We start from the raw sequence: 23,123 nt of genomic DNA, 5'->3' as shown, positions 1-23,123 counted from the left end.
CTTTCTAGTCGAGACAGATCACAAACCGTTGGCGATGATTTGGCAAAAACCATTCACCAGCGTGCCATCTCGAAGACCAAGGCTATTAATCAAGTTACAAGGATATGACTGCGAGGTTAGATGTAAGCCTGGAAACCTGATGGTTACATCTGACTCACTAAGCAGATTACCCAATCCCAGAAAATGAGAAGACATACTATTAGATGTCCAAGTAGATGAAATCGATGTAGAGCTGGAAGATGTATACCCAGATAGACCTAATGCGTTTTGGGCAGAGGAAACCTGAAGAGCTGCAGGAAGAGACTGCCAATGATCCTGTTCTAAAAGCATAATGGCAGCTTATTATCAAGGACTGGCCTGAAGCTGTTCAGGAGATTCCCACAGACCTTAGAGCTTTTTGGCCATATCGAGTTGGGAATATCCAGTGGCATTATTTTTAAAGGAAGATGCACATTATTTCTACAAATGCATTGTCTTGACATTCTTTTCACAGTTGCATCAAGGCCACATAGGCGTTGAGAAGTCCAGAAGGCTTGCATGTGAGACAGTCTATTGACCAGGAATCAACAGTGACATCGAGCGAGCAGTGAGGATGTGTGATGCATGCCAAGGATATCAACCACGCCAACACAAAGAGCCACTTCTTCCTCACTATGTTTTATCACATCCTTGGTCAAGTATAGCCACTGATCTGTTCTCCGTCAAAGGCAACGATTATTTACTGATAACCGATTACTTTTCCAAGTTCCCCATCATCCATCAATTGAGGGACACATCAAGTGTGTCAGTAGCTAACACAATGAGCACAATCTTTAGCTTATTTGGTTCCCCGGAGGATATAGTGTCAAATAATGGTCCGCAATACACCGGCAAGCCATTTCAAGACGTGTGCAAAGTGGGCTGTGAATCATGTCGTCTCTGCATTACCCTCGGTCGAACAGCCTAGCAGAAATAGTACATACAGTCAAGACATTGATTTATGAAGTGCAGAGAAACTAACCAAAATCTCCACATAGCCATATTGCACATAAGACCAACACCCCTCAACACAGGATTACCATCATCTGCAGAAATCATTGTTCGGAAAACAAGTCGAGAGGACTCTTCTGAGTTATCACTGAATGAAATATTCGTCAATCCAAGACAAACTATTGATGAAACAAGCAAGGATGAAAGTTGCACCTGATAAGCATGCGGGCGTGGAACTACCACCATTACAGATTGGACAGAAGGTTAGAGTGATCCATCCGCAAGAAAAGACATGGTTCCCTGCAGAAGTGCCCAAAATCTGCAACGAGCCAAAATCATACGACGTAACCACCCCAAATGAAGCGACATTAATAAGGAACAGATGTCATCTGAGAGAATTAGCTAACGTCATTGTGCCTGACAACCCTATTGCATCGAGAACACATTCACATTCGAGCCCTAAGAATGTAACTAAGAAAAATGACATGTACAACCCTCAAGCACAGGATGATTGTTAGCACACACATACAAGTCAAGAGAAAAAAGTTGTTAATTCTGGTTCCAAACAAAGCTACACAGTTACAAGAACAAGTCAAGTCAGTGGACTACCTATACATTTCAGAGACACTTGGTTAATGGACATAAGAGTCAGTACATGTGTCGATATTGTTCACAAGTGTCCTATTTTATTATGTCCATAGGCAATAATTTGTGACATTTCCATTTAAGGAAAGGGGGATGTTGTGGGGGATATCTCTTTAACTGCTGGAGTATAGCATGCATCATCACAGGAAGTGATGTCAACCAACATGTGATATGGCAGTTGGAGTAGTATTAGTCTACATCAGCACGTGTATTACAGAGCTCTCTTGTAAATATGTTACTTTGCAATAAAGAACCCTTCATTCAACTTACTATTCAGCCTCAGATTGTTTGGAACATTACTGCTGAGAAAGCAATAACACAACAGTTGGGATGTGCATTTAAGTCCTACCTAATTTTCCTTTGCTGCCTACCTTAAATAGCATATTGCAACATATATATTCATTACCATCTCAGTGGCACACAATTGTTGGAGTCCTGACCAGACCCACATAGGCTCTACTCTTCATTTAAATATAGTGCTCATTTGTAATAATTGCCAAATTGAATAGTGTCCACAAATGGTACTGCATATCATATCTGTAGAGGCTCTATCACACCAGTATGGACACCGCTTTCACCCTTTGAAGTATATTCCTGAATATTGGATGTAATTAAGCCTAAAGCTCACTGATCTGAATCTTAAATCTAACTTGTGCCTGATCATTTTCTAAACAATGTATCTGCTAACCACACGCTCATGATAATATTGGACAAGATATTAACTCAATCAAAACCCTTCACATGCGCAGAGTTAAAATTGGGCCCAATAAGTCTTTAAATGTAAAGTCTGACTGAAGAATTTACCTATAACAGTTCCAACATGGGTTTGCTAATACTTTCATGCTGCTGCCTCTTCTGTATCACCTTATTTGATTTATGAACTACTGTTGCACTGAAAAAGCTGTATGTCGATACAACTAATAGAACTAATCCTGTGGCCTGGTTTGCTGCTTTTGTGGTATTTTTCATGGTTTCCTTCCCCTTTTCTCCTCTCTTCTGAAGTTGCAGACTCAGATGAGATGGGGATCTGGGAGCACTCGTAGCTTTCCAATACCTTGTGTAAGCCTGGACGGAATGTGCTGGCTATTCAACTACAAGAGCATTATAACTGACCTGGATCCTGTTGTCACCTTATTTCTCTGGATGAACATGACTTGCTGAGTAGCAATCAGGCTTTTTCCCCCTCTTCCTAGCACCAGGGCAATGAGGATCGCCCTGACTCAGATCAGCTATCTCAAAACTCAAAGGTTGCGGTTTTCTACTCTGTACTTGCCAGCCAGTCATTTCTATGTATTAGGTTTAAAGGGCAAAAATTTAAGGCTGGTTAACACAGAAGCAGAAAACCCTAGCCTACAAGTCAGTTGTCCAGTTCAGTTCAGCTTAGATCAGGAATTGAAGCAGAGACTCTCTGACCTATGTGGTTCAGTATTATACTGGGCAGTATCCATTAGACCGTTGGTAGAGAGTCTGGTATTTATTCAAAGAAATGCCATCTTCATGAAAAGCATTTGGCTCACCTTTTTCCATTCCAATTATTTATGAGCACATGGTGCAAAAATGCAAGTCACATTGAAATGTTTCATCGTATAACATGGCTGTGACAAATGTGAACGTCACCTTTACTCTACTCTCACCGTGACATAGAAGCCTAGGTGAAGAGCCAGAGGCTATGGAGCTGGACAATCATAAATAGACTTGAAGTGAAAACTGAGGTCAAATTGTGTTGCTTTCTCTGGAAGGTAGTACTCCAGAATTCCTTAGATTCAGGAATGGTCCCGTGAGCCTAACATCAGTCATTGGGAAGATACTGGAAACTATTATTAAGGAAGTCTTAACATTGCACTTGGAAAAGCATTGTATGGTTTTACTAAAGGGAGATCCTGTTTGACAAATTTATTAGAGTTTTTTGAGAATGTTAACTAGTAGGATAGATAAAGGGGAACCAGTAGATGTTGTAAACGTGGATTTTCAAAAGGCATTTGATAAGGTGCCACATAAAAGATTAATAGACAAGTTAAGGGCTCATGGTGTTGGGGTAATATATTAGAGTGGATAGAGGATTGGTTAACAGACAGGAAGCAGAGACTGAGCGTAATTGAGGCATTTTCAAGTTGGCAGGCAGCAAATAGTGGGGTGCTGCAAGGATCAGGCCTCAGCTATTTACACTCTATATTAATGACTTGGATGAAGAGACAGAGAGTAATGTATCTAAGTTTGCTGATGATACAAAGCTCAGTGGAAATGTAAGCTGCGGGGAGGATGTAGAGAGGCTGCAAAGAGATAGAGTGGGCAACAAGATGGCAAATGAAGTATAGTGTAGGGAAGTGTGAAGTTGTTCACTTTGGTCCTAAAAATAGAAAAGCAGAATATTTTTTTAAAAGTTGTGAAACTGGTAAGCGTTCAGAGAGACTTGGGGGTACTCGTACAAGGAACGCACAAAGTTAACATGCAGGTGCAGCAGGCTATTAGGAAGGCAAATGGCATGTTTGCCTTTATTGCAAGGAGATTGGAGTACAGGAATAAAGTCGTCTCAGTAAAATTGTACAGGGCTTTGGTGAGACTGCACCTGGAATACTGTGTGCAGTTTTGGTCTCCACATTTAAGAAAGGATATACTTGCACTGGATGAAGTGCAGCGACAATTTACTAAATTGGTGCCTGGGATGAGAGGGTTAACCTATGATGAGAGGCTGAGTAAATTGGGCCTATATTCTCTGTAGTTTAGAAGAATGAGAGGAGATCTAATTGAGACATACAAGATTCTGAAAGGTCTGGATAGGGTAGAAGCTGAGAGATTGTTCCCGCTGTTCAGGGAATCTGGAACACGGGGACACAGTCTCAGGATAAGGGGCCAATCATTGAGGACTGAGATGAGGAGAAATTACTTCACTCAAAGGGTTGTGAATCTTTGGAATTCTCTACCCCAAAGGGTTGTGGATGCTCCATCATTGCATACATTTAAGGCTGGGATAGATAGATTTTTGGTGTCTCGGGAATCAAGGGATATGGGGAGTGGGCAGGAAAGTGGAATTGAAGCCCAAGATCAGCCAGCATCGTATCAAATGGTGGAGCAGGCTCGATGGGCCAAATGGTCTACTTCTGCTCCTATTTCTTGTGTTCTTCTTGTGTTCTTGTGTCCAGCTAAGGAGAACTTGGTCCTTTTTGGAAAGCCATAAGACCAATGTTTGTAGAGATAATGGACAGTGTGCAGGTGTTTTTACATTTGGCAGTTTTGTTTAGGTTTCAGGAGAGTGAGATTGGTGTGTCACTTCCTGCATCTACATTATTCCTACATCCTATCAGCAGAATCATAAATCCACTCACGTATGGGTCTATGTTACTGTAAAAGGGATGGAAGTTTTATTGATGTAAACATGGAGAGCCGGATCATTGAGGTTGCTCTCCTGCTATCCAGACTAAAGAAGTGGCAGATGTGAAAGTGCTTTTATATGTTTACTTTGCATCACTGTGTTCCAGGGGTCAGCAACGTGTCCGAGGTAAGCATTTTGAGGCCTGTGACTGGTAATGTCAGGAATGAGAAATTTCCCATTGACTTCTTTCCAGACAAGTCCGACTTTAAAAAAAAATTCACAGCTGTCAGTTTCAGTTTCACAATGACAGTTGCTGGGAGCAGGAACAGCGGCTTCTAAACTCGGGACAAGTTCGGGTTTTTCCAGCAGGTTCGGATTTTTTTTTAAAAAGCCCACTGAAAACCATGAACTTGACCTGACTTCAGAAGCTGCCATTCCCGCTCCTGTCAGTTGTGAAACTCCCAGCTGAATTTTGTTTTTTGAAAACCTGACCAATCACAAGCAGCTGTGGGGAGAGTTCCCGCTCTGCAACTGTCGGAGAGAAAGAGAGAGGGAAGAGGGAGGAGAGCGGAGAGGGGAAAGGGATGGATAGAGAGAGAAAGGGGTGAGAGATGGACACAGAGGGATAGGGATTGACAGCGGGGGAGAGAAAGAGATCAAGATCACACCTGATGATGGACATCTATCTGGATTCTCCGCATCATTACATCAAGTGTGAGGACAGACATAGACTACTGGTGCAAGCAAAAATAAAGCCAGGTATCCCACTAAATAGGGAGAAATACGTTTTAAATCGGACTATGCTTTGATGGCATTAGGTTGGCTATACACTTACATACAAATTAATTGCCCCCATGTCTGTGGCTGAGTCAGTCATTTTGTCAGCTGTCCGTGGTGCAACATGCTGGTGCCTATTCCTGCTGTGTTCTACTATCACTTAATAATTTTACATTTAGTAAATGGAGGTGAATTTGGATGTTGTCCAAAAAACAATTCTCATTCCAATTTGATTGATTTGGTCAGTTTGGATTAAATGTCTTTTTTAAGGTTGTACCATGTCACCTGAAGTAATTCCATCTGGAAAAAAATCCACAGTCAAGGCTTCTAATTGTATTGTTGTTTTAGAAAACAAAGTACCCATTAGGGTCAAAGTCAGTGTTGTGAAGGGCAGGGTCAAGTAAGATAATCAGTGTTGTCCAAGTCTTGTACCATCAATCTCTAAATGTTTGATTGGGAGACAGGAGCATCTGGAATAATCTGACTGGAGCGCTGACCCATGCTAGGTCCACTCATCAATCTAGGAGACCGAAACTTTGAGCTGGAGCATCTGGTCAACCAGTAGGGTGAGCCCCAGAAATAGTTGCTATGGGAGGAAGAAGGGGTGATTAGCTATGTTGAGGGTTAAAAACAGGGTTCTGTAGAATTTCAATACATTTATGAGGAGGAATAGTAGTAAATAACTGGGATAAGTTTGGAATAGTGATTCGTAATTTATGATTTTACCACCAGATGGTGCACTTAACAGATGTAGCAACATTTTCAGACAAGTACATTCATAGATTTTCAAGCAACAAAGTAAAGCCTAAATGGTTATTTAAAATGTTTTTCTTAACCACTTCTTTTTGCTATCTTTTATATTCTATTTTGTCAAACAAGGATTGTTATTTATTTTAAAAAACATTGAAATATGGTTGTTGGGTTGAATACAGATGGGGAGGAAATTTAAGTAGAGGGGAAAAGGAAAGATGTGACTTGGTACTCAATCAGTGAGTGCACTAATTAGAAATGAATAAATCACGAGGGAGAAGCACTTTTATTTTATCATTAATGAAGTAAAGTACTCGTAGTCTGTACACAGGATTTGACTCTACATTTGAAAGAAGTGGCTTTTAATAGTTACTTGCTTCAGAAGTGCATATAGCACTGTGCGTTTGGGCACAAATGTTTTGGGCCATTGGGAAGAGGGATGTGGGCCCACATTCACACAGTCCCACTTATTGAGCTCTTAATCTTAGCTGTAGCATCAGAGAGCAACACCAGACCAATGCAACGCACTTCCCCTTATCGGGAGTTAGAAACCCTAAAATAATATAACTTTGCTTAGTTATAAATGCTGGACAGCAGGCCGTCCAACCATCCTCTCAGCCAAAGAGTGGATCATGTGGAAGACTTGTGAAAATAGAAAGTACAACTTATTTGTCAAAAATACAGGTTCAAATAGAGGCTCAAACCCTCTCTTGGGAAGCTTCAAACAACAGTACGTGGATTGCAGCATGCAGAAGCTGCAGGGCTAATATCCCAGTTTGATTCAGGTGTTATCAATCTCATCTCAGACTTAGAAGATCATCAGTTAAGTCCCACTCTATAATCTAGACTGGCACTTCATTGCAGTGCTGAGGTAGTTGCTATGTTGTCAAAGGTCTTTTCATTCAGGTGAGATGTTAAACCTACTTGTTCTGGTGAAAATAAGAGATCCCAGCTTTTTTTTTTGCATGATGCCATGGGGTGTTCTGGTGTCCTGGCCAACATTCATCCCTCAACCAATGCCACAAAACAGATGAACTGTTGGATTGGAAAACCGCTGATGTGACGCCCTTGTTCAAAAAGGGAGGGAGACAAAAAGCAAGAAACTATAGGCCAGTCAGCCTAACATTGGTCGTTGGGGAAATGCTAGAGTCCATTATTAAGGAAGAAATAATTTGACTTTTAGAAAAGCTTAACGCAATCAAAGAGACTCAACATGGTTTTGTGAAAGGGAAATCATGTTTGACAAATTTGCTAGAGTTCTTTGAGGATATAATAAGCAGAGTTGATGAAGGGGAACCGGTAGATTTAGTGTATTTGGATTTCCAGAAGGCATTCGATAAGGTGCCACATAAAAGATCATTGCATGAGATAGGAGCTCACGGTATTAGCATGGATTGAGGATTGGTTAACCCACAGAAGACAGAGAGTCGAGATTAATGAGTTTTATTCAGGTTGGAAAGACATAACTAGTGGAGTGCCACAAGGATCAGTCCTAGGGACTCAATTATTTACTATCTATATTAATGACTTGGAGGAGGGGGCAGAGTGTAATGTATCCAAATTTGATGACAATACAAAAATAGGTGGGAAGGCATGTTGTGATGAGGACATAAGGAATCTGCAAGAGGATATAGATAGGTTGAGTGAGTGGGCAAAAACTTGGCAGATGGACTTTTAATGTAGTAAAGTATGAGGTCATGCACTTTGGTAGGAAGAATCAAAAGGCAGACTATTATTTAAATGGAGAGAGACTTCAAAAAAGTGCAGCACAGAGGAATCTGGGTGTTATTGTGCATGAAACACAAAAAGTTAGCATGCAGGTGCAGCAAGTAATTAAGAAGGCAAATGGAATTTTGGCCTTTATTGCTAAGGGGTTGGAGTTTAAAAATAGGGAAGTCTTGTTACAACTGTACAGGGTATTGGTGACGCCCCATATTTAAGAAAGGATATACTGACATTGGAGGCAGTTCAAAAGAGATTCACTAGGCTGATTCCTGGGTTGAAGGGGTTGACTTATCAAGAACGGCTAAACAGGTTAGGCCTTTATTCATTAGAGTTTAGAAGAATGAGGGGTGATCTTATTGAAACATACAAGATTCTGAGGGGGCTTGACAGGGTAGATGTTGAGAAGATGTTTCCACTAGTGCGGGGAATCTCAAACTAGGGGACATAGTTACAGAATAAGGGAACACTCATTTAAAACTGAGATGCGAAGGAATTGCTTCTCTCAGAGGGTAGTGAATGTCTGGAATGCTCTACCCCAGAGAGCTGTGGAGGCTAGATCACTGAAAGTATTTAAAGAGGAGGTAGATAGATTTTTGAAATATCGGGGGGTTGAGGGCTATGAGGAGCTAGCATGAAAGAGGAGTTGAGGTCTGGGGCATGATCTTATTGAATGGCGGGGCATGCTTGAGGGGCCGAATGGCCTACTTCTGCTCCTATTTCTTATGTTCTTTCCAGTTTTCTTGTACTCTTGTTTGGCATCTTTATTTGATTTTTGTGAGATTTTTGATTTCCTGTTGTTTCTGGTTGAACTTCAAGGAAGTATATGTCATGGGCCATGTGCCTGGTTCGCTATATGTTTCGAGGCCGTCAAAATAGAGGCAGGAGTTTCTTTCATTTTGTTGCTCTTTGTGAGACCTTGCACAGACTGGTTGCAAGTTTGCCCAACAATACTGACTACACTTCAGAAGTCATTTGTTGGTCGTGAAGCACTATTGGACATCTGCGGATGTGAAAGGTGCAGTATAAATGAAAAGTATTTCCTTCCTTCCTTTGCCTGGGACCTTGAAATTAAGGTGGCTGTTTCATGCACATAACCTCTGAAATTGTTTGGCCGTCTGATTTTTTTTTTGCTCTATTTTTCATTCTCTCCTCAATGGGTTGGCTGATTTTAGAAATTTTCAGCTGCTATTACAACAACTTATATAGTGCCTTGAATGTAATAAAGTGTCCCAAGGCACTTCACAGGAGCATTATAAAGCAAAATATGACACTGAGACACATAAGGCGATATTAGGATATTGGTCAAAGAAGTTTCAGTATGTGTAATGGTATAGAATTTCTCATCTAATCTTAAACTAGATAGCTAAGGTAAACTAAGCCAGAGCCTGTTGATAAGTGGATTATTTCATTGATGTATGATTTATTTTGCAGGCCAATAAAGAATCATTAACAGAAGTATACTCTCAGGTGAAGAGACCAAGTAATCTTCCAGAAGAAAACAGTTCTCCAGTTAAGGTTAGTTTGGAATGTATTTGGAAGTTTAATTGCATTTTAGCAAGATAGAGTTTTGATTTATTTTATTCCTGGTCAAAGTTCAAAGGAGTACATTTCATGGTTCATGTGCCAGGTTCACCATTAGTTTTGAAACTATTAAAAAAGAGGCAGGAGGTCCTTTTGAATATGAGGCAACAATCCCACATTGTTATTGTCCAGACACACTATCTCGAGTCCAGATATGCTAACTGTATTGGGACAGGATATTATTTGTTTAATAATGTCTGTATTTGAGGAAGAATAGATATGTTCTGTATAGCACTGTAACTTGCTATATCATCTTTGTCACTGCTGACCTATTATGTTTTATAGTTTATAGCTTAAGGCACAATATCATAGTGTTTATTCTTTATCTTCTTCCAAAGTTCATGGCTCAAGATATGGAGTAAAGATTTCTGTTCAACCTCTTTTCTCGTTCCATTACTTTGTTATTGAACATGTAAAGGTGCAATCTGGTTCATAAGGAGTGAGGGTACGCTTACGGGAGAAACCTTCGGTGCCAAGTTTGAGGAAAAGATGTGAATAATTAACTGAAAAATGTAGGAGTAGAAATTGGGCTGGGTGGTTGGGGATGGGGTGGGGTGAGGTGAGGGGCTGCTGGTGGGTTGTGATGGTTGGTGGGAGTGGTAGCACAAAACAGGCGGTGGCTGACTTGCAGCCTGGTTTATACTCTGCTTTTTTCAAATCAATGGAGGAAATAAAAGGGCAGGGTGTGAAACGCAGGAAATAATCAGGTGAGGGGTGGGGTAAGACGAGCTGCCAACTTGCTGTCACCTGCACTACCTCTCAGGAAATTTATACCCCAATATAGGGTTTTAAAACCTAGCTCAGGGTTGAACTGGGCACCGTGATTGTGAACTGTTTGATTAAGTATGAGTCTGTGTCAAAAGAGCTAATCACTTTGGCCTACTTCCCATATATTTTATGCTTTTTTTTCTTTTTCAAGTACATATTATTTTCTCTTGTGGAAGCTGTTACAGATTCTTCTTCCACCGCTGTTTTTTGATTGGGTTTTCCATAACTTAACAAACCTCCATGGTGAGAAGTCGGAGTGGGTTGGGGTTATGGTGGGGGACAGGGAGGAATTCTCCTTACCTTTTCCTTTTTTCTTTCTGTAAAGACCTTATGTGAATCTCAGAATGATATAGCACAGAAAAGGCCCATCATGTCTGTGTCGGCTGTTTGGTAGAGCTATCTATTAGTCCCACTCACCTTTTTCCCCATATCCATGCAATTTCTCCTCCTTCACTTGTTTATCCAATTCCCTTTTACAAGTTACTATTGAATCTCCTTCCACCACCCTTTCAGGGGTGCATTCTAGATCTTAGCAACTCACTGTGTAAAAAAAAAGTTTCCTTATGTCACCTCTGATTCTTTTGCCAATTACATCAACTCCGTGCCCTTTGGCTACTGACCCTTCTGTCACTGGAAACCCTTTCTTCTTTATTCTAGCAAAACCATTCAGGATTTTGAACACCTCCATCGAATCTTCTCTTAACCTTCTCTGCTGTAAGAACAGCCCCAGCTTCTCCAGTCTCTCAACATAACTGAAGTCTCTATGGCCTTGACATCCTTCTTAACATTTGGTACCCAGAATTGAACACAGTACTTCAACTGAGACCAAATGTTTCATCAAGGCATAACTTCTTTGCATTTGTACTCTAATCCTCTATTAATAAAACCATATACCATTTTAACAACCTTCTCAACTTATCCTGCCACCTGCAAAGATTTGAGAATGCACACCTCCAGATTTCTCTGTCCCTCACCCTCTTTAACATTATACCATTTACTTCATATTGCCTCTCCTCATTTTGACTACCAAAATGTACCACTTCACACTGCTCTGTGTTAAATTTCATCCCTCATATGTGTGTCCACTTTACCAGTGATACAACTCCACGTGATATCAAGAAATGGCTGAAGGCACTGGATATTGCAAAGGCTATGGGCCCTGACAACATTTCAGGAATAGTACTGAAAACTTGTGCTCCAGAACCAGCTGTGTCCCTAACCAAGCTGTTCCAGTACAGCTACAACACTGGCATCTACCTGGCAATGTGGAAAATTGCCCAAGGATGTCCTGTACACACAAAGCAGGACAAATCCAACCCGGCCAGTTACCAGCCTATCAGTCTACTCTCAATCATCAGCAAAGTGATGGAAGGTGTTGTCGACAGTGCTATCAAGCGGCACTTGCTCAGCAATAATCTGCTCAGTTTGGTTTCTACCAGAACCACTCAGCTCCTGATCTCATTACAGCCTTGATCCAAATATGGAAAAAATAGCTGAACTCCAGAGGTGAGGCGAGAGTTGGAGGCCTGCTCAGGTCGGGAAAAAAGAACCCAATCCGACCCGAACCCGGCCCAGCTCGACCTGACCCGAACCCGACCCGACCATCTCTTTACTTACCTTCTGATTGGGAAGCTCCACAAAGCTGCAGCGCTTGCGTGATGACATCGTAGTGACGTCATTCGCTCACTGTGCAGACACAGTTTCATCCTGGACTCCCAGCTCGGGTAAGTTATTTTTAAATTTTGATACTTACCAGCAGAGCACTTACCGTGTGTGTCCGGCCCGACCCGACCTGAGCCCGAACGCCGTACCCTGCAGATGGGCCCGACCCGACCCGAATCCGACTCATGTCGTCTGGTTCGGGTCGGGTAGCAGGCCTCTAGCAAGAGTGACTGCCCTTGACATCAAGGCAGCATTTCACCAAGGATGACATCAAGGAGCCCAAGCAAAACAGGAGTTAACGTGAATCGGGGAAAGCTCCCTGCTGGTTAGAGTAATATCTAGCACAATAGCACAAAGGAAGATGGTTGTGGTTGTTGGAGGTCAATCATCTGAACTCCAGGACATCACTGAAGGAGTTCCTCAGTGTAGTGTCCTAGGCCCAACCATCTTCAGCTGCTTCATCTATGACCTTCCTTCAATCATAAGGTCAGAAGTGGGGATGTTCACTGATGATTGCACAATGTTCAGCACCATTCGTGACTCCTCAGATACTGAAGCAGTCCGTGCAGAAATGCAGCAAGACTTGGACAATATCCAGGCTTGGGCTGAAAAGTGGCAAGTAACATTCGCGCCACACAAGTGCCAGGCAATGACCATCTCCAACAAGAGAGAATCTAACCATCTCCCCTTGACATTCAATGTCATTACCATCGCTGAATCCCCCACTATCAACATTCTGGGGCTACCATTGACCAGAAACTGAACTGGAGTAGCCATATAAATACCGTGGCTACAAGAGCAGGTCAGAAGCTAGGAATCCTGAGGCGAGTAACTCACCTCCTGACTCCCCAAAGCCTGTCCACCATCTACAAGACACAAGTCAGGAGTGTGATGGAATACTCTCCACTTGCCTGGATGGGTGCAGCTCCAACAACACTCAAGAAGCTCGATACCATCCAGGACAAAGCAGCCCGCTTGATTGGCACCCCATCTGCAAACATTCACTCCCTCCACCACCGACGCACAGTGGCAGCAGTGTGTACCATCTACAAGATGGAATGCAGCAACGCACCAAGGCTCCTTAGACAGCACCTTCCAAACCCGCGACCTCTACCATCGAGAAGGACAAGGGCAGCAAATGCATGGGAACACCACCACCTGCAAGTTCCCGTCCAAGTCACACACCATCCTGACTTGGAACTATATCGCCGTTCCCTCGCTGTCGCTGGGTCAAAATCCTGGAACTCCCTTCCTAACAGCACTGTGGGTGTACCTACCCCACATGGACTGCAGCGGTTCAGGAAGGCAGCTCACCACCACCTTCTCAAGGGCAATTAGGGATGGGCAATAAATGCTGGCCTGGCCAGCGACGCCCACATCCCATGAATGAATAAAAAAATTTAAAAAATTAAAAATCCCAGGACATCACTGCAGGAGTTTCTCAGGGTAGTGTTCTAAACCCAACCATCTTCTTTTGCTTCATCAACGACCTTCCGTCCATCTTAAGGTCAGAATTCAGGATGTTCGCTGATAATTGCACAATGTTCAGCACCATTCACGACGACTCAGATACTGAAGCAGTCCGTGTCCAGATGCAGCAAGACCTGGATGACATCCAGGCTTGGTCTGATAAGTGGCAAGTAACATTCGTGCCACACAAGTGCCAGGCAATGACTATCTCCAACAAGAAAGAATCTAACCATCTCCCCTTGATGTTCAATGGAAATACCATCGCTGAATCCCCCACTAGCACCATCCTGGGGGGTTACTATTGACTAGAAACTGAACTGCACCAGCCACATAAATACTGTAGCTACAAGAGCAGGTCAGAGGCTGAAATTCTGTCGCGAGTAACTCACCTCCTGACTCCCCAGTGCCTGTCCATCTACAAGGCACAAGTCAGGAGTGTGATGAAATACTCTCCACTTGCCTAGATGGGTGCAGCTCCAAAAACACTCAAAGCTGGACACCATCCAGGATAAAGCAGCCCGCTTGATTGTCACCCCATCCACCACCTTCACCATTCACTCCCTTCACCACCAATGCACAGTTGCAGCAGTGTGTACCATCTACAAGATGCATTGCAGCAACTCACCAAGGCTCCTTAGACAGCACCTTCCAAACCCGCAACTTCTACCATCTAGAAGGACAAGGGCAGCAACTGCATGGGAACACCACCACCTGCAAGGTCCCATCCAAGTCACACACCATCCTGACGTGGAACTATATCGCCGTTTCTTCACTGTACACTGTTGGTGTACCTACACCAGAAGGACTGCAGCAGTTTAAGAAGGCAGCTCACCACCACCTTCTCAAGGGCAACTAGGGATGGGCAATATATGCTAGTCTAGCTAGTGATGCCCACATCCTGTGAAAGAACCAGAAAAGTCTGTATTCCTCCTGAAATCTACTACTATCCGCCTCACTGTTTACTCCTTTTCTGAGTTTCACATCATGTGCAAACTTTGAAATTTTACCCTGAATATCCAGGTCATTAACATATATCAAAAATAGCAATGGACCTAGTTTTGAGCCCTGGGGAACACCATTGTACACTTCCCTCCAGCCTGAAAAACAATTGTTCACCACTACTCTCAGCATTTCTGTCTCTTAGCCAATTTTGTATGTATGCATGCTGCCACTGTCCCTTTACTCCCCTGGGCTTTAATTTTGCTAACAAGTCAATTTATGCGGTCCTTTGTCAAATGCTTTTTGGAAGTCCACATGCACATCAACCGTGCTAACCTCATTGACCCTCTTCATTACTTCATCAAAAAACTCTATCAAATTAGTCCAAGATGATTTGCCTTTGACAAATTTTGTGCTGACTTTAATTTATTAGCCCATACTTTTCCAAATGCCAAATAATTTGGTCCCAGATTAGTGTCTATATAAGTTTCACCACCACCGCCATTATCCTGACTCTCCTGTGGTTACTGGGTTTTACGTCCTCTCATTACTGACTCATCAAACAGTGGAATTTTCCTCATCAAAACTTTTTGATTCCCATTGGAACACCTTTGGCGAGATCTCCTCGTGGTCTCTGTTCTATTGAAAAGATGATGGTAGTTTTGAAGGTGGGAAGGCACAATACCTGGCAAAAATAAGAGTTTGCCCAGGTGAACAAGCATTGGTACTAAGGAAAGGTCATTGAAATACCAAAAGCTGGATTAGGAGAGAATCTGGTGAATCTGGAAATGAGTCTGATGTATCCAAATTAAATCACTAAGTAACTCATGTAGGTATAGATTTGTTTGCCTGGTAAAGAGTGAACATTCTCTTCCTGTCAAGACAGACTCCAGTTACCTGTGGCTGGGGAATTTGGGCATAAATTGAAAAGAGATGTTGGTCCGGATTTTGCGGTCAGCAGCAAAGTGACAGCCTTTGTCAGTGACCTCGAAGAAAGCTGCCCATAAAGATCTAGTGATTTCCTGTGACGTGGATTTCTCCCTTCCCAACATTAATTTGAATCTGGTGCTAAGTCAGGGGAACTCCAGACATGCAGCAGCAGTGATGTTATCAAACAGAGTAAGCAGTCAATCACATTGAAGAATTTTCACAGACAGCAAACCAGGAAGTAAAGTGCACTTTTTATAAACTTTACAGAGAATGAAATGAAGATTGAACCATGTAGATTAGAAGCTGAAATATCATAAACCTGAAAACAAAATGCTTTTTATTTTATTAAAAAAACTATGGAATTTTTATCATAATGGAAAAATTTGATATTGCACAAATAGAAAATTAGTTTTTCAGGGCCAGGGAGATTATTCAGCAATAGTTATGACTTAGTACACATGACTTTGGGTGGCACAGTGGCGCAGTGGTTAGCACCACAGCCTCACAGCTCCAGTGACCCGGGTTCAATTCTGGGTGCTGCCTGTGTGGAGTTTGCAAGTTCTCCCTGTGTCTGCATGGGTTTTCTCCGTGTACTCCGGTTTCCTCCCACAGCCAAAAGACTTGCAGGTTGATAGGTAAATTGGCCATTATAAATTGCCCCTAGTATAGGTAGGTGGTAGCGGAATATAGGGATAGGTGGGGATGTAGTAGGAATATGGGATTAGTGTAGGATTAGTATAAATGGGTGGTTGTTGGTCGGCACAGACTCGGTGGGCTGAAGGGCCTGTTTCAGTGCTGTATCTCTAAATAAAAAATAAAATACACTGTTAAAACCCCAGTTACTCCTCATTCACAAGGCATCAATTTTCAGAGGTCTTTAACAGCGATATTGCATGTAAAAGGGGAAGTTCTTGTCAGTTCAGTGATTTCTGAAGATTGGCATCTGCAGGGACTTCAACAGCATGGAGGAGCATGGAATCACTGACAACAGCTTCTGGGTTTCCATGTACATGTGCAGATTAAAGAAGTTCCTATCAGTTTCACAGGGCAATAACAGCAAACACTGACAGTTCGCTGTCATTACAACTTCCATATCTGAGCCAATACCATTGTTGTAAAAGATCAATCAGCTAAAGCTGTGTAGCTTGCCAGCGAAGGCCAATGGAAAGCTTTCTGCTGCTTGTCTCGTACAGGTCACCTTACTGATTGACATTTTGACTTGAAGAGTAATCTGAAGGCAAGTGGAAAGAATCCCAGGCCTCTGACTGGTTTGCTCGTTTTTGCAGGTCAGTTATCAGCTGCACAGTGGAGTACTGCAGTCTTGTGTCGGTGAGGCTTCTAATTACCTGACTTGTCCATTCCCTCATTGCTGGGCATGTCATCTTGGAACTAGCAATCGAAAGAAACTACTTAACTCACACCACTTTTCCCTCAGCCACTTATCTGTTGTCCAGTAACTGAAGACCATAAGTTTAAGCCCTTGTTGGGAGAACAGTGGGAACCAAGAACTCCTCCCCACATACTTGGTTTGAGGCACAATTCACCATAGAATGTGTGAGTGGATAGCCATCATCCTGCTGGCCACAGTATGGCCACAGCCACTGACCATTAAATAGTGACTCCGGCAGCTGTTTGGGTGGCAGAGCGACAGTCAAAAAGCTCAGCAAAACCTGAATCCCTGGCCTTCAGGTTATACCTTTCAGGAGATGTCATCTCAGGATTGATAATTTCCACATCAGCTATATGATGGGTCTCAGCTTTAGAGCTTCAGTTGTGGGTAGTTCGTTGACTCCCTTATGAGGTTAAATGAGTGGGTTTAGGTACAGGCTGTGATGTCGTAAGTTGTATGTGGAGGACAGAGACCTAAAAGAGAACTGGCATTTCAATATAAGTCTCTCGAGATAAGGAGGCCCAAAAGAATTTCAATAGCACCTTTCACAACCTCAGGAAATCCCCGAGTGCTTGGACAGCCAACAAAGTATTTTTGAATTATAGTCACTGTTGTAATGTTAAAGATTCAGCAACTACTTTACACACAACAAGCTTTCTCAAACAACAATGTGATGATGGCAGGATAATCTGTTTTAGTGATGTTGTTTGAGGACTAAATATTGGCCAAGACATTGAGGAGAGCTACCCTGCTCTTTGAAATAGTGCCATGAGATCTTTTACATCCTCCTGAGAGGGCAGATGGAGGTCTCAGTTTAACATCGCATCTGAAAAATGTCACCTCAGTACTGCACTGAAGTGTCAGCCTAAATTGGGCTGAACTTAGTGGAGCTGTTGCGGTACCTGGCACCAAAAAGGTGATGGGAACCCTGCTTCGGCCATTCGGAGCACTCCCCAGCTCTATTTAATGGTGCCTGGGCAATTAACAGCCTGGCCCTGGGATCCCCATCTCTTTAAAGACAGGGGTCCTGCCTCCAAGAGCTACTGGCCAATCAGAGAGCGGGCAGTTTAGTAGTATCGGCAGCAGCACCCATTGCTGGTACTGCAGGAGGCCTAGGAACTAGGCCCAGCGCTGGAGACCCAGATAAGTGAGGCAGGGCCACTGGGGTTAGTCTGGCAGGCCCCATCAATTGGGGGAGGGAGGGTGGGCATTGAGCGCAGGGGGGTGGCTGGTCAATCACAGATTGACCATGGAGGAGGGCCCCCCCCATAAGCCCACAGCGAGCTCGCTTTGTTTTACTGGGTGACCACACCACCTGCTGCTGGCTTAATTCCTGTGTTGATGGGAAGAGGCCCTTAAGTGGCTGATAATATGCCTCTTAAGGGCCTCAATTGGCCTCTGGGCAAGAAGGCCATTGTCGGCCTATCCCGCCCATGACTAAATTGCAGTGTGACAGGTAGGTAACAGGCCTACCACTTCCCATTGCAATTCTATGGGCCCCCGCCTCCTAGCCTGTCTCCAGGGGTGCCCATTAAACCCAGCCCATTATGTGCTTATGGAGTGGGACTTGAACCTGCAATCTTCTGACTCAGAAACAAGAGTGCTACCAACTGAGCTACACTGAGACCTGACAGACCAAATGAGCTTTTCTCATTCCATACATGCTTCTGTTCTTCCATTTACTATTTTTGATGTGGGGCTGGGAGGGGTTTTAAGCAGAATAAAATAACGTATAAAGTAGTGAGGGAAAAAATAAGCAACAAAATGGCTTTGCTTTTTCTTTCAACAAAGGACATGAAACCTCGCCAGCCTCCATTAAAACCTCTTCGTAGAAAATATCGGCCAGAAAGCCAGGGAGAAAGCCAGGAACAGTTACCTCGACTGAACGCAGTTTCTGCACCAGATGCTAAACCACACCAGCAGCTGCAAAAGTAATATCTGTGCTTCCTTTAATCTGCAATAATTCAGTATTTTTGTGTAGTCTTAGTGCATAACGTTTATGATTTTTAGCTGTAGTCTCCATATTATTCTTTCAGTATAGCAGCCACTTCAAGTAAACAGAAAACAATTACATTCCTATGTACAATGTATATCTCAAAGAAATGGACAGTGTGTTGCAGTCTCGCATCGTACAGGATTCAAACGTCACTGGTGAAAGCTGAGTTATGTGGCCATAGACAGCTGTGTCTGCATACTGTGCATTGATAAGAAATCTCTTTTCAAGCCCTGTTTTGTTAGTAGTGAAAGAAGTACACAAAAAATGGATTCATTATTGACAAAAAGGTACAGGATAAATCCATTATTCAGTGACGAGTGCTGGTTCTCAACTCTGCTTGACCTCAGATTAATATCAGCAAAGTCCACCAGATGTATTGTGTGTCAGATATTAATCCTTAGCCGCACAGTCATGCAAAAACATAACCCTGGATCAGCAAGAAAAGATCTCTTGCAACCTAACCAGTTATGGATAGGTGGAGGGAGGGGGTGGAGGAAAGAGAGTAAAAGTTCCATCCATCCACCTGTCATCCTGGATTTCAACAAACTTTAAAATCACAAAACAGCATCTCTCCGACCATAGCTGTTGAAAGTCAGTGATTGTAGATCCCCGTAACTGACTTTCTTTGTCAGTCACTGAAATATTCAATATTGAACACTTAACTTTCATTACTATATTTTAAAAGTTAACTTTTATTTTCTTTATTATAGAATGCCATCCAAGCAGAAGAAAGCCATTCAGACTGCAGTCCGCAAAAACAAGGAAGCCAATATGATTCTGGGCAGGTTGAATGGTGAGCTGCAGCAACAGTTCAAGGTAAGACACCCACAGTGAGCCTAAGAGACAATGTCACCAGAATTTGACTTTTATAGTTGCTGCAAAAATAGATTTCCCTCTTTCATAGCATATCTAGTCCCATCTTTTTTAATACAAATTATTGTATTTTTTGTAAGTACTGATTTGTACTGGGTCTAAGTTGCCATGCTCAAAGTGTCAGGGGAGGTGTCAGCATTTGTAGCGTTCCGAGTCTGGGTTACACACTGGGCATGAGCACCACTCCCCACTTCCAAGCAATGCCAGTTTAATGCCACCATTGCTTATTTTAATATGGAATCAGACAGCTTGCCATTTTCTAGTTTTGAGATATTATTATTGTTAGAGTGCAGGCCATTCTCTTTACTCTTTTGACAGATTAAGAATTATCTTGAGTTTTAATGTTTTTTTTCCACCTACAATCAAGCAGGGAGTGCTGATGCCCTGTAGAGAACTAACAACAACCTAATTCCAGAAGATTTCAGGTTTGCAGTCATCCTGAATGAGCTGATTTCAAGCAGGACAATTGCTGAGGTGATTCACCAGCCCTGGGTTAGGAAGAGGAAAATAAAATTGAGTTATAACACTTAAACAGACTATTGAACCCAACCTAACAATGTCTGGACAATGCAGCTGAATTGCCACTCTTGATCACTGCAAAACTCATGCATGTAGACTTCAGGCAGGACAGAATTGGCCTCACCTGTGATGCCCTCTAAGGTTGGCACTCACTATCTAGGTTGAAACATGAAGGATAGCCAAATCGGTGAGCTAATGTAGGAGCTAGCACCCGTGGAACTCTGCCCAGCAAAAAGTAAAACTTTAGGAAGCCAAAATTCACTTTAATCATGTTGAATTGCCCATATAACAAAGGAACAGATGCATGTTATATTTTTCCAATAACTAGGAAGAGTTAAGTTCTAGTAAGGCTCATTAACTTTGAGAGAGATGAAGTCGTTAATGCTGGTTGCACCAGTGATCATGTGATTTCTGTGTCCATGTGCAATTTCAGCTCCCTCACTTTGTCAGTACAGTAACTACTCCCAGCCAGTTTAGGAGCTCTCGTGATTGCTCAGCTAGATAGAGTAGCAAAGTCATACAGAAAAAGGTAAGGCACCAGGTTCAATCCCTGGTCTCTGAGTTAGTTGATCTTATCTGGGCTGGCAGTTAGCATGTTACAAGTTGTCTCTGCATCCTTGGGTGAGGGCAGGGAAAGGTAGCTAGAGTTTCAGCTCTTGACCTCTGTTCAACAACATGTGGTGGGAGCTCAAATGCCTGGACTTGGGTAAGGACAGTATTAGACTCATCTGTGATGCCTCCTGCAGCTTGAATAGCCTACGAATACACACCGGAGCATGGTCACTTGGACAAGGTGCCAAACATAGGAACAGGAGTAGGCCATTTAGCCCCTTGAGCCTGTTGCCTCATTCAGTGAGATCATGGCTGATCTGTGACTTATTTCTGCCTTAGCCCCATATCCCTTAATACCTTTAGCAAGAATCTATCACTCAGTTTCAAAATTAACAATTATCTAACATAAATTGCTGTTTGCAGAAGAGAGTTCCAAACTTCTACCACCCTTTTGTGTGAAGAAGTGTTTCCTAATTTCACTCCTGAAAGGTCTGGCTCTAATTTTTGTGCTATGCCCCCCATAGTCCTAGACTCCCCAACTAGCAGAAATAGTTTCTACCAAACTACCCCATCTGTTTCCCTTAATATCTTAAAAACTTCAATCAAATCACCCCTTAATCTTCTAAATTCTAGGGAGTACAATCCTAGTTTGTTTAATCTCTCCGCATAGCTTAACCCTTGGAGTCCTGATAACGTTCTAGCAAACCTACACTGCACTCCCTCCAGGGCCAAAATATCCTTCCAAAGGTGTGGTACCCAGAGTTGCTGACAGTACTCCAGTTGTGGTCTAACCAAGGCTTTGTATAGCTGAAGGATGACATGTACCCCTTGTATTCTATTCCTCTATATATAAAGGCCAGCATTCCATTAGCCTTTTTGATTAAAAGGAGGCTTGTACCTCTGAATCCTACTTTTCAATGGGTCAACAATTTCACAAACCCAGGGGGGAGAAAGCAACAAAAGTGAATGGTTGAAAAAAATAAATTAATGATGCTCCATAACTAATATTTTTATGGTTGACAGTGGTTTGTTAACCTTCAGCAGAGTGTTTCAATATAGATGGAGGTTCAGCTCCAGTTCCACAGTTTGGAGGGACAGATATTTCCCACTCTGATGCAGCACTCCCTCAGTACTGCACAGGAGTGTCAGATTATGTGCTCGAGTATGAAATAGTTTAATGAACGTCAACAGAATATACCAATAAATCATTTCACAGAACACTAACATATATACAAAAGCAAAATACTGCGGATGCTGGAAATCCAAAATCAGAGCAGAAAATGCTGGAAATACTCTGGTCAGGCAGCATCTCTGGAGCGAGAAACAGAGTTGACGTTTCAGGTCGATGATTTTGCATAAGAAATTGAAAATGTTAGAGATATAACAGGTTTTAAGCAAGCACAGAGAAAGGGAAAGAGGGTGAGGGGAGGAAAGAACAAAAGGGAGAGTTTGTGATAGGGTGGAAGGCAGGGATAATTCCATTCATAACTCCTCAGATAATGAAGCAGTCTGTGCCCGAAAGCGGTTAGACCTAGACAACATTCAGGCTTGCGCTGATAAATGGCAAGTAATATTGGCACCATGCAAGTGCCAGGCACTGCTATCTCCAATAAGAGAGAGTCTAACCATCTCCCAGTGATATTCAATCGCATTACCGTTACTGAATTCCCCTACCACCAACATCCTGGGGGTTACCATTGACCAGAAACTTAACTGGACCAGCCATATAAATGCTGTGACTGCAAGAGCAGGTCAGAAGCTGGGTATGCTATGGCAAATGACTCACCTCCTGGCTCCCCAAAGCCTTTCCATCATCTACAAGGTACAAGTCAGGAGTGTGGTGGAATATTCTCCACTTACTTCAATGAGTGCGGTTCCAACAACACTCGAGAAGCTTGACACCATGCAGGACAAAGCAGCAAGCTTGAATAGCACCTCACCCACCACCTTAAACATTTACCTCCTCCACCATCAGTACACAGTGTGTATCATCTGCAAGATGCACTGCAGCAATTTGCCAAGGCATTTTCAACTGCAATTCTGAAACCCATGACCCCTACCACCTAGAAGGACAAGGGAGCAGGCGCATGGGAACACCACCACTTCCGATTGACCCTCCAAGTCATGCACCATCCTGACTTGGAACTATATTGCCATTCCTTCATTGTCGCTGAGTCAAAATCCTGAAACTCCCTACCTAACAGCACTGTGGATGTGCCTTCACCACAGGACCTGCAGCAGCTCAAGAAAGCGGCTCACCTCCATTT

The 23,123-nt window shown here is 42.8% G+C and overlaps 1 protein-coding gene across 4 annotated transcripts in view; it reads left to right on the top strand.

Moving 5' to 3' along the window:
* Positions 1 to 23,123, top strand: part of reps2 (RALBP1 associated Eps domain containing 2) — a 292,361-nt gene that overhangs the window by 250,382 nt on the left and 18,856 nt on the right. For 2 of the 4 annotated variants that reach the window (XM_068040420.1, XM_068040419.1), the window contains 3 exons: positions 9,608 to 9,691; positions 18,708 to 18,847; positions 19,623 to 19,728. In XM_068040420.1, the coding sequence (XP_067896521.1) occupies positions 9,608 to 9,691; positions 18,708 to 18,847; positions 19,623 to 19,728 (330 nt within the window). The remainder of the gene's footprint in view (positions 1 to 9,607; positions 9,692 to 18,707; positions 18,848 to 19,622; positions 19,729 to 23,123) is intronic. The other 2 variants (XM_068040421.1, XM_068040422.1) reach the window with 1 other exon arrangement.

Source organism: Heterodontus francisci, chromosome 10 (genome assembly GCF_036365525.1).
Source record: "Heterodontus francisci isolate sHetFra1 chromosome 10, sHetFra1.hap1, whole genome shotgun sequence".
In the NCBI taxonomy this organism is placed as follows: Eukaryota; Metazoa; Chordata; class Chondrichthyes; order Heterodontiformes; family Heterodontidae; genus Heterodontus; species Heterodontus francisci.
Note: the sequence above shows the minus strand (reverse complement) of the source record. Positions and strands in the feature narration are given on the sequence as shown.